The sequence below is a fragment of the Excalfactoria chinensis genome, chromosome 14 (assembly GCF_039878825.1).
Source record: "Excalfactoria chinensis isolate bCotChi1 chromosome 14, bCotChi1.hap2, whole genome shotgun sequence".
Lineage (NCBI taxonomy): Eukaryota > Metazoa > Chordata > Aves > Galliformes > Phasianidae > Excalfactoria > Excalfactoria chinensis.
Genome location: NC_092838.1, coordinates 13,433,250 through 13,445,720, shown reverse-complemented (window position 1 = coordinate 13,445,720; position 12,471 = coordinate 13,433,250). Strand labels below are relative to the sequence as shown.

General features: G+C 39.1%; 1 protein-coding gene across 2 annotated transcripts in view; it reads left to right on the top strand.

Moving 5' to 3' along the window:
- Nucleotides 1-7,179: 7,179 nt before the first annotated feature.
- SNX29 (sorting nexin 29) overlaps nt 7,180-12,471 on the top strand; it is an 87,005-nt gene continuing 81,713 nt past the window's right edge. Inside the window, exon 1 of one of the 2 annotated variants that reach the window (XM_072348819.1) lies at nt 7,180-7,366. In XM_072348819.1, the coding sequence (XP_072204920.1) occupies nt 7,180-7,366 (187 nt within the window). The remainder of the gene's footprint in view (nt 7,367-12,471) is intronic. The other variant, XM_072348820.1, reaches the window with a different exon arrangement.

The following is a 12,471-nucleotide window of genomic DNA, read 5'->3' as shown; positions in this document are numbered from 1 at the left end:
ATGGCCTCCCGGAGTTGCCGTACCTCCTTCTTCCGCCCTCCCCTGCCGCCATTCTAGTAGTTTTTAGCTGCTCGGGGTCTCGTCCCACAGTACGGACCAGGAGGAGCGCGTGAACTACAACGCCCGTCGTGCGCTGCGCCAGCACCACCTCCCCGGAAGAGATCGTTATCTGCGTACTCGGAAACCACACTTCCCATCGGCCGTTGTGCTGCCTGTCGTTCGCGCAGCCTCCGCCTGCAGCTTCTGGAGTGATGGAAGGTGAAGTTGGCGCGAAGGCCTCAGCAGGGAGAGAGCTCTGTGCGTGTCCCGACAGCCCTTGCGCCGGTGTTCTGTCAGGAGGTGCTTGTGGTGCTCTGCGGAATTCTGGGAAAGGGAGTTCGGAAATGCCGTGAGGGGCAGCAGGCCGGCAGCTCTGCTTTCGCTTATGCCGCGTGGGGCGGTTAGGAAAGGCACGGGCAGCAGTCACGCGAGGTGCTGCGTTGTAGGAGAGAGGAGCGCGTCCTGAGCGCTCCCAGGGGCTGTGTGCAGAGCAACCGTCGGTCTGGCCGGGCTCTGCTTGTCTGAGCTCCCGCCCTGCACAGCTGACTTTTGGGGCACATGTAGGCACACTTTAACGACAGGATGCATTAAAAGTTGTGAATCTGACATTCCTACAGCAGACTGACCCAGTTACCTGTCATTAGCTGGGATGTGCCAGGTACTGGGACTTGTGACTGATAAGGGTCTGATAAGAATTGCTCTTACACAAAACAAAAAGAAAACCCAACCAACAACAACAAAATCACCCTAGAAGGAAGTGTTTTAAAAATGAAGGAAAGGTACGAGGGCAAACAGCAGACTTTTAAAGTACTAAGGTTTGAAGTGCAATTCTTTCAGTGCATAATCCACTGCAGTTTTGGTTGCAGAATGTCACAAATTCTCCTGAGTGGCATTTATGTAACTTAATTCTGACTGAAGAGTGAGGTGATTTCTGGCTGTACAGCAGCAGCATGAGTGCCTGTGAGAATAAAAACTTGTACCACTGGTAATGTAGATGTTGATTCATGGCCATGCTTCTGACAAGTCATACATAGGAATAATGCTGTTGTGCAGGACAGCACTTAGAAAAGCTAAAAATTCCCCATGAATGCTGCAGGTAGTTCACTATAAAATAAATAAATAAATAACATCATTCACAATTAGAGACTACACCTCTGCCCAGTGGAAGTCTTCGAGCACCACTAGCATACCATCACCAGGACTAAAGACCGTGTGAAAGATAGTCTGATTACTTCCTGGTGCAGAGCTCACTTGTAGTTTTCAGGCATACATTGCCATGGTTTCTGTTATTCATTGTAAAGTGTTTATTAGGAATAAGGAAGATTCTAAATGGTACTGCAGTAACATAGGTGAGAGTTTAATAAACCTACAAACAAGTTTCTGAGCTATCATTTTGGAAGAGTGCAAACTGGGGAAGAGCCATGACAGTATCTTGTAAAAGATGAACAACATGCAGTTCCACCAAGGGTGGACCAAGAAGCAGGAATGGTACAATTTTCTCAGGAAATTAGAAGAAGAAGTTAAAGGGAAAGCCAGAGAAGTAAGAAATACATTGTGCAATTTGATTTTATTTCTTTCCTGCTTGTGAGGCTTTCATTAACTTTTGAAAGCATTGTCCAGCTTTAGCAAATTTCACAAGAGATGAAAGTTAAGTAAGTTCTTTCAGTTTTTGTGGAAAGAAACAGATGGATAAAGGAACAAGATTTACATTTGTAATTTCACTGAAGCTGAGATGGAAATAAAATCCTCTACCCTAGTGGTAACATTTGTAGCAAAAAACAGGAGCCTATTGGTTACTAGAGCTGAATAAGAGAAAAAAAATAGCAGAAAGCAAGCTACGTGAATTCTGCTGATCCAGTGGCTTCTTATTGTATGCTTTTCCCATTTTTGCGAGTGTTTAATAAGTCAAGTTTATAGTGACTACAGTGCTGCATTGCAAGCTTGTGTTTTCTGTTTGAGCCTTGATAAAACCTGCAAGTCAGGCATAGCTTAACTGGAGGCAGGTACTACATTTCCAGAGGAATTAAGATTAGTAGCACACAGAACATGTAGGCAGCAATTTTTATTTACACTTTGGCTTTTAATAAGAAGACGACTGAATGACAGCTCCCAAAGTACCAAGTTGTGCTATTCCTTCCTTTGGAAGGAGGGTCACAAATACATTTTAGTCAGAGGCACTGATGTAAATAAGTATTACCACTGATTTCAGAGAAAAGAATTACTAATGGTGTCCAACATTCATTCCTTCCTTGCCTGATACTAATTCCCTTGGTACTTGCTAGGTAGGATATGAGCAATTTGTCTACAGACTTTCAGAAGACATCAGACATCCTTCAGACTGTACAAACCTGTTTTGCAGGCTGTGTCACTCATAGGAATTATGTAAACTCAAACATTACATTTTTAACAGAGCTAGTAGTTTGTTTTTCCACTAAGGAACAGCTGATAAGCAAAACAGAACCTAATGGAATCATGAAAATTCTAGTGGAAAAATATATACTGGAATAGTGATATTCTCTTAAGGTTGTAAAGCAAGTAAAGCACTATAAAATCTTTCCTTGTTTAAATCTCTCTGTGTTAAAATGCTTTGAGTAAATATACTAGCTCTTTGTTTAATAAACACTAAAAAACTTTTCTCAGAATCAGCTATATATATGTGTATCCATCATCACAATATAACTTACTAACATCATGAAAGTGCTGCTTATCCAAGGCTTTAACAAACACTTTACACCCCCGAAGATATACTGAAGGAGAAAAGGAAAAATATTTTTTTTTTTTTTTTTTTGCTAGAAAGCTTCACATAAGATAACAGCTTCAAAGAGTTAATTGCTCACCACTATAACATAGCAGCAGTCAGAGGGAGAAGGGGAGTGGTTTTAGGGTACTGGCTATTGATTCAGTTTGCCTTAAGATCAAATCAACTCCTGAGCTGTTGTAAAATGGGGAATCTCATTTGGCTGAGATTGGGAGGAGTACGAAAGGAGTACGAAAGACCTCCCTCTCTGGTGTGGCAGCAAGCTGAAATGCGACTGACGCACTGTGATGTCATGCCCTGAAACTTAAAAGGTATTTAAATATGTACATTAGTAATGCACTTAAATGTGCAGCCTGCTATTTAGAATTGCTTTGAAGTCATCTCAAATCTTTAAAAATAATGCCAAAAGAACAAGTTATTTACCTAAGAGGAAGAAAAGACAAAATTTGCAAGCTAAATTACTGATATTAAGAGGAAAAACATAAGGCACAGTGTTTGGCTTTGGAATTGCCATTATAGAAACATAGCTGTTTATATGAAACATATGTGAAGAGACGATCTTGAAAGGTATTCTGTAAATTAAATTGAGCATTATTTAAAAGAAGCAAGTGGAATCAGATGCATCAAAGTTTTTGCGGAAGATGTGGATTAAGGATATATCTAAATTCAAGCGTTACACTCCTACACTCCTCTTGAGGGAAAATGGCATAAGATTTTTATTTATTTATTTATTTATTTTTCACTCTAAGTAACTTTATTCCTATTCCCCAGGCTTGGCACAGAACCGAAAATACTGAACTATTTGCAGTTTGCATAGGTGCCAGAAAACAATACTTTAAAACTCTACCAAATTATCTTTCCAGGTAGTCCCTGGAGATGTAGCTGGGAACTAGAGAAAACATAGCCACGTTATGTTTTGGCATTATGACTTCTTCAAGATCTGAGTCTGTTCTAAGTTTTGCTAGTGGTCTTGAAAGGGTTAAATGAGTTACAGAGCGCTTTTATGTTTGTACAAGAGCATGTATAATCCAGACTGAGATATCTTGACCAGGAACTGTATTTTCACTGATTAGTTTGTTGTAACTCTGATATTTAACAAATGCAGTTCCAGACCTATTACTCTCCCCCTGCTGGACACTAATGTGATGGCAGTATTTGTTTTGTCTTAGATGAAGTCGTTATTTTGAGCTGTTAGACTGGAAGAGCTATAAATAAAATTCTTCTTTGGTTTTCCTAATGTGGCACTAGAAACTCTCTTCCAGAGTCCAGTCATAGAATTACCCCAATCTATTTTAGATACTGTTTTTTAGGGAATATTTCTACCTTGTTTTTTTTTTTTTGGTTTTTTTTGTTTGTTTGTTTGTTTGTTTTTTAATCTTCTTTAGAGATATCAGATGTAGCAACAGCATCATCGCCCTTCAAAGTAGTGGCCTAATTAAAGTGTGCTGTACCAAACAGGAACAGTGTTCTTGATTTTGCACTGTGCTTGAAGAAAGTTAAAAAATATTGTGCCTAAAAATAGCACTTTTCTTTGCTGAATGTAAAAGTTAATGAACACAACAAATTGTCTTAATAAGCTCTTTTTTTTATTTTTTATTAACTGTGTGTACCCAACTCCTAGAACAGTTTACCTGCTTCAGCCATAGAGTTAAAGCATGCAATTAACAGAATGTAGATTTCTGAAAATAACTGTTTCAGATAATTTTAATTCTTTTATAGTAGATAATTGTCTATAAGACTGCTGTTCCTTGAAGTTCAGTTTTGTTTTGTTGTTGTTTTAAGAAAAACTAGTATTTTTATTTGTTTATTTTTTTATTGTAGGTAAATATATCTCACATATCTTCAGGACTGTTGTACCGAGGCCACTTACAAAGGACTTTTTTCTTTGGACTTTTTCAGCAAATAACTTTAGAGAATTAAGGAGGACTGAGACAAAGCCTACACTGCCTCTACTAAAAGACTGAAAACTCTAAGTCAGTCAGCTAGCTGCCTTAGTGAGCAGGGGGAAAAAATTACATATACTACCCAGAAGATCTGTCAGCACAGAATGACCAATGTAGGAGCAACTCTACAGCTGGAAGAATTCCTTTGTTATTTTTTTTCCTTAGCTAATGTTGTTTATGAAGGGAATGCAACAGCCTTTGCAGAAAACTCTTTCTCTTGTTAAGTACTATGTAATTGTTCCAAGAGAATTTCTGAAGTAGAGTCAGGCAAAAAAACTGGCAGAAGCATTAGCAGAAAAATCCCAAAGCAGTCTCTAAACAAAGCTTTGTTGAAGTTATCTGTAATTACGTAGACTTTAGGTAATGGTCTGAGGGATGAATTTCAGTCCTTATACTTATATACTTATACTTAAATATTGACATAATAACACTTCACAAATATTCTGTCCAGAGATTTCATTTTGTTATTTCAATGTTGAAACTTAAAACTTAATGCTTTTATTTTATTTATTTATGCATTTATTCCAAACTTAATTGTGAAAGACAAAATTCTCCATTTTTTCTTTTTTCCAGGCATCTAATTCCTGTCACCTAAGTATTACTAATTGAGCACATGTAATGAAGAGAAATTGGCACTGATGGGGATTTCTGAGAGTATTAGGCTTCTCCAGATATCAAAACAAACCAGCTGTCAAATTTGAGTTCATTGCAGGAAGTGCTCTAGCTGGATGTTCAGTGCTTGGTATGCCTACGTTCTGCCAGAGACATATAACACTAGATCTTATCATAACAAAATATTACTATATATAATTATGTCTTACAACATTCCCTGCATCTTAAAACTTTCACTAAGGCTACGAATATAGTTGGAACATAATGAAACTTGGATCCATAGAAACTGTATGTCTGATACAATGTGACATAGGTACTAGATTAACTTTTTTATAATTACAAACTCTTCTGTGGATTGGAATGATATCCTCACAGCTAATGTTGAAAGCAGTGTGCATACAGATGGAACTACACGCTCACTTCAAAGTGAAATATTAATATATTCAGTGAAAGAATGCACTTGTGACTGTAGCTTGGTAAAACCTCAGTCTGGCTGTGAAACTTGATTTCCCTTACCAGTTACAGAAGAAGGAGCTACTGTTCTAGTTACTGCAAAATCTTTTGATTACTGCAACTATATTCTGGGTGCTGGGTGCCTATGACAGTGCTGTGTCTGATGCACAGACTCAGATGTGAATGATCCAAATTGTTCATTAGAAGTTCTCACATCACTTACATACCTTCACAGGTTTTCTTTTTCCAGCTTTCCCATTCGCCCCACATGTCAACAGAACATTCCACAAATGCTTCTTCAATCATTCATGTGGGCGCTTATCCAATCAGATCCGCAAGCCATTCTTTCTTCTTCTAGAGGTGTCCTTGCTCCTCATGCTGTTTATCTTGCTCCTCAGCTGCTGTTCCTTACAGTCCTTCTTGTATTCCCACATGACAGTAGTATATTTTTACTGCATAATAATAAATCAATTATTCCAGTGTAGCTATTAATACTTACAGTCAGTGGGGACGGCTAGCACATCCTTCTGTTATACTCTGCCTTGAACATTTGTTGTTATATTATTTCTAATTCCAATGTGTCTTTGGTCAAGTATTTCTATGTTATTTAGAAATACCAATCTATTTATTGGAATTTTTAATTTCTGGAAGTCTCTTCCAGTGTCTTGAGATTCCACCTATTTATGTGAGATATAGAAATAAATTTGAAATTATATGTTTCATGACAAAAATCAGATCTTATGCTGAAAATTACTTGAGACAGACATAAAGTCTACATAGTATCCCCACTCTTGTAGTTTCAAATGAACCTGTGATGCTTGAAATAAGAATGCTCTGATGGTGTACACCTTTACCCCCAGTTCAGATAGTATCTCTGAGTCACACTAAAGCAGGCTATGGTGCACGCAATCACAATGTATTTCCTGATGGTGGAGAACTTCATTTAACTGCTAACCATTTTTCAGACTGTGTTCTATAAAAAAAATTGTAGCTGTGTAGGCCTGGCCACACAGCCAACACCTCTGAAACAGGCCTACAGCACTATTACAGTTCTCGTTATTATTGTACCTAGGAGCTCTCAACAAATGATTATAATCTGCTGCAATGTGGTAAACGCACAGCACTGCACAAGCAGTGACACAGAGCCTAGAAGTGAATGCACAAAATTAAAGAAAAGGACTTAATTACGTTGATAGTTAGAGGTTGCACAATTCCTGTACAGTTTTTGAAACACGAGCCGCTCTGGGATTACAGCACCCTGTAACACTCGGCTTCAGCCCTTCCGCTTCTTGTTGCCGCGCGCGCTGTGCCTTTGGATCTTCAAGGGCTGCCACCACCTCAGGGAAGGCGGGAGTAGAGCGCCTACGAGAGCGGATGACGCCCAGCGAGGGAGCGCGCTGCCGGCGTGGAGCCGTGTTTACTTTCCGGGCCGACGGGGTACCTTTCCGGGGCGCCTTTCCGGGGCGGTGCATGTGCGATGCCCGGCCTGGATTGGGGCTGCGCGGGCTAAGGGAGTGCGTCTGGCAGAGGGACGCTGCGAGCCCGGCGGCCACCATGAGTGGTGAGTGTGGAGCTCCTATGGGGCCCTCTCCGCTGCGGGAGGTCTCTGCAGCCGCCGGGTTCGCGGCGCGCTCTGTGGGTTGAGGTGGCCGCAGGGACCCCCGCCCGACAAGGCATGGACCTGCACCGAGGGCCGAGGCACCTTTCCTTTCCCCGCCTCTGTGCAGTAGGGCTGGGGGCTGCGAGCGGGCACGGGGTCTGCCAGGCCACGCAGAGCGAGGTGCGGCTCCCTAGAGATGGTGTTGTGCCGCGTTGTAACCCGCCCGGCCTGCCCTCGGCAAGCTCGTGGCACAAGTGGTGCTGATCTCATGGATTTCTGTTGCCTTGGTTGTGCAAGGCCACAGGAAATAAATCTTGAGAGAAAATAAATGACCAAGAATAAATTGATCAAACAAACGAAAAACTTATTCATGTACAGTGTACAATGAGACAGATGAGAAACACGATGGGCAGAAAACCTGGTTCCTTAGAGTATTTAAGGGGTATCTGCACCTCGAATATGGTGTTCAGTTCTGGGCCTCTCACTGCAAGAAAGACAGTGAGGCCCTGGAGCGTGTCCAGAGAAGGGCAGTGGAGCTGTAAAAGGCCTGGAACACAAGTCTTATGGGGAGCAGCTGAGGTAACTGGGAATGTTCAGTCTGGAGAAGAAGAAGAGGTTCAGGGGAGACCTTATTGCTTTCTAGAACTTCCTGAAAGGAGGTTTTAGTGGTTTTAGCGAGGTGGGGATCAGCCTCTTCTCCCAGATAACAGCAAGATGACAGTAGGCAATGGACTTAGTTAAATTATGCTGGGGAGGTTCAGGTTGGATATTAGATAAAACTTCTTCTCAGAAGAAGTAGTAGTGCATTGGAACAGGCTGTGCAGGAAGGTGGAGTCGCTGTCCCTGGAGGTGTTCAAGAAAAGGGAAGATGTGCACTGAGTGATGTGGCTTAGTGGTCGTGGTGGTGATGGGTTGATGACTGGACTAGATGATCTTAGTGATCTCTTCAACCTTACTGATTCTATTATGCCTGTTTGCCAGATTCAGATGTGACAAGGAGGCCTTGGTTGTGAGGTATTCACCTGTAGCCCCAGTGTTCCTTTCCTGGATTTTGTGTCCCTAAGAGTTGGAGGAATTGAAACCACTTGACTGGGCCAGCATGAGTTGCTGATGGGTTGGAGGGAAGAATCCTGGTAGTCAACAGATTTTTTGCTGTAAATATGACAGGATAACTGGCACCTTGTATGTCTTGAAGCACATTTATAAGTGTTTTATTATTAGTTAGTTTGTTTTCCTAGAGAAGGGAGGTACTTCAGAAAATACTGTTCATGGCTCTGTTTTTACAATAATAAATTCAATGATAAATTTATTTATACAACTTTGATAATAGATATCTTCTCCAAACTTGAGTTTTGTCTTATCTACTGTAGATTTTTCTTCCATCCTGATTTAAGACATGGGGAGATTGCTTGTCAAATGTATCAAGAAAAAAATTGAAGAGCTAACCGAGGTAACTAAATGCTGTACTTTCTAGGGACAGCAGCCTTAGCTTAAAATGAAACCAAAAATGAAAGTGAAAACATCTGTGGTTTCCTCTGGTTTGTTCTGTTTTTTGTGTTAAGAAAATAAGAAATTATCTTAGAAGAAGAGATTAAAAAAATAAATGTTTTGTGGAGAACTGTTAATTGGCCCTGTGAAAAATGCAAGTAACAGTCAAATCTTTCAAATTGTGGAAAAAGAAAGTTTCTCAAATGTTTCAGGTCTTGACACTGTATCGACTAAAACCTAATTCTGAAGTCCTTAGGAGTCTGTGTTCTCATGGAAAGCCTCACCCCTTCAGTTCAGGCTTGGAGCGGCCTGCAGATCAGCCTTTGTGTAAATCAGAGCAAAGTCTTTCTAGGAGATACATCTTTGAGAGCTCCATTTGAATTATGTTCTGTAAGTCAAATGTATGGTGGCATCTCTTGTGGTGTAAGGCCTTGTAATGCTGTTTCTAAAATCCTTATTTTATTAATATAGGTACATTTAATAATGGATTCAGAATTAAAGGATAAAAAATATTTAATTACTTAAAAGTAATAATGTCTGGTGTGACATTAAGGCTAGTAATCCAATTGCTTGGCAAATCTACCTGTGTGTAGCCCGTGCCAAGACCTATACAGGTTTTCCATTTTGATTAGATGTCAAGGTAACAAAGCGAGCACTAATTTTGCTGCTTGTTAAACATCAATGTTATGAAATACTATGCAGGGTTTTTTTTGCTGTTGTTTTTTTTGTTTTGTTCTGTTTTTCAGAATAACATAAATAGAAGAGCTAAGGACATAGAAATGTCACTGTTTCCTTTATTTGAAATAAATACAGCTAACGTTAAAATAACATAAGATTTATGGAGGGAATTTATATGGGGAGGAAATAACACTGTGGTCTACGCTTATCTCCCTACCCAACTTTAGCCCTTAAAATTAAAAGAGCTGCTTCTAGGATATTTGACCTCCTTTTCTGATGGCTACATCTACACATAACATGTATTTTTCTAGTGGATGTGAAGGCAACTTTCTGTAGATTTTAGCATTACTTAATATTGCTAACATTACCTGCTAATTACTTAATACTATTTTATTGGGCAGCATTGAAAAAGCTAAACTTTAAAGGGAAATAACATGGGGATACTAGATTTATGTACTTGTCAAAAATTAGGGGTGTTTTTTGTCAGTTTTGTGACAGTTTCAAAGCGCATGGAAATAAGGCTTATTCAGGCTGAGGCAGTAGAGTCATAGTATTGTAGTATGACAGGGTAGTGTGCACATCCAGAATGGGTTGTATCCTCTGAACCTGCAAGCAAAAGCAATTACAGCCTGGGATTTTTATGTACAGGACTTCAAGAGGTATGTCACAGAATTTAGAGTTTTTGTTTTTAATCTGTATTCTATAAATGATGAAGACAACCATACTTGCAAATAATTTGTTGGAAATCTTGTTTTCCTTACTTCCGTAATGAATGTCTGCTTTGTGTGTAGATATTTCTGTTACAGTACGGAGAGAAGTTTATTTTGAAAACAGGAAAGCATGACAGTGAACAAGAAAAAAAAAGTGTAAGTCACATACAGTACGTGAGGCTATGTTGAATGTTTTGACTGAGTAGTTGGAGATGGGAGGAGACTTTTGGTTTTGCTCTTTGTACTTATGTTTTCACTTTTTTATTTTTTTGGTCTAGAGTGATGCATGAACTTCTTTTTTTTTTTTTTTTTTTTTCCTGCAGTAGTCTAAATATAATGCCTTTCCAAGTAATGCTTTGTTTGTTTGCCTTACGTATTTTAATGGAGTTGGTTTTTCTGCTCTTTTTAATCTATAGGAGGGTATTTTGGTCACTTTGTAATACACTTGTTATTTAAACAATATAGAACTGATCACACTTGGAGTTTTTTTGAATATATGTGTATTTGCTTAAAGACTTTATTTAGAAAATTGCTAAGATTGCGAAAGAGCAGAATAATTAATAGAATCATTAGAGACTTGTTTTTACCTTCCATCTACCTTGAGTCAAAATTAATTTCTAAAAATTTCAAGAAATTGTTGAAGTACTACATTTTCGAGGCTTATTAAAAAGAATGAGAATCTGTGCTTTTCTTGAATTTTTTTTTTTTTCTAAAAAAATTAGACTATTATACATTATTTTTGCCTAGTGTATGGGGAAACTAGTAATCACAGCCTGAACTTCTGATTAATCAGCTGAGACAAGTGTTGGGTCAGCTGTGGGAGCACAGGTGAAAGTAATGTAGCTGTGCTCCCGGAAGGGGTGGAGTTCGACTCCACCTCCTCTAGACCTCATTTAAGGGCTGACCACCACTAAGGCAGCATCTCTTGGGGATTGCTCCCTGATGGAGATTGCTTCAGTACTTCCCAGCAAAGGCATCCATATTGGTGAGTTTTTCCCCTCATAAATAACATTTTGAATATCTGTTACTATCTTTGTGTTGTTCTACCTTACACCTAGTAATGAACTTTGTATGTTAAACACAGCAGTGGTTGAATTCTGCAGACTTGCACTGATCAGAAACTTCAGCTGCTCTCAGTATGGATATTGCATTATTTATCCTACTAATCTTTTTAATAGTAAAAGTGGCGTGAGCTAGCTATGGAAATTATTGGTCATAATAATGTGTTAGTACAAATTTAAGTACAGTAAGGACAAAATGGATGTTACACTCCTCTGAATCTGTGTAAACTTAAGGCTATTGGAGTCTTTTGAAACATTAATTAGCATGCTGATCATAGGTTTTATGTATTTTGTATTCAGAGTCTGGCATCTAGTTGCAAACCATTTCCATGTTATCAAATAGACACAAAAAGAGTCAGAAGAAACATCAGTTTAAAAACTAATGTGGATTGCAATTGTAAGACAAACTTAACCCACATACTTAGTATTTTCATTTGAAAAGTGTTTTTCATGTTTGGAAGCTATTAATTGCATGGATTTGTTGTAAGGTAGTCTAAATGGGGCCCTGGGTAGCCTGGTCTAGTATTAAATGGGGAGGATGGTGGCTCTGTCTGTGGCGGGGGGGCTTGGAGATTCACGATCCTTGAAGTCCCTTCCATCCTGGGCTGTTCTGTGATTCTGTAAAACTCAGTATGAGGAAATATGTTTTGTTCTATGTCTGCTCTCCCAGGTATATAAGACTGAAGAAGAAATGAGTCAGAAACAGTATGGTATATCTTACATTTTGCTTATGTTTGGTATTGCTGTTTATGGAAGTTTGTAGTAAAACTTGAGGTTTAATTACTTTTCCTTGTTCTACAGTTATGGGGTTTATTATAAGCTAATAGATGTGTAGACATATGTCAATGTTTTTGTGAATATATGCTTGATATATCAAGTACAAGTTTATGAAACTAATCTCTGATGTAGCATGGTGTAGAATAGTAAGGTTTACATGAATTAAGCTTTATCTTTTTAGTGGCATAATTGGCCTAATTGTTTGGAAGTCAGAACGTACTAGGTGCCAGGTCTGTCTCTAGTATCTACTAGTGTTGAGAGTTTGCATCTTCAGCTGAGTTTGTGTATGGTATTTGACTAACAGAACCAAACTCACACATCCCTACACAGTGGGAATCAATTCGGAATCTGA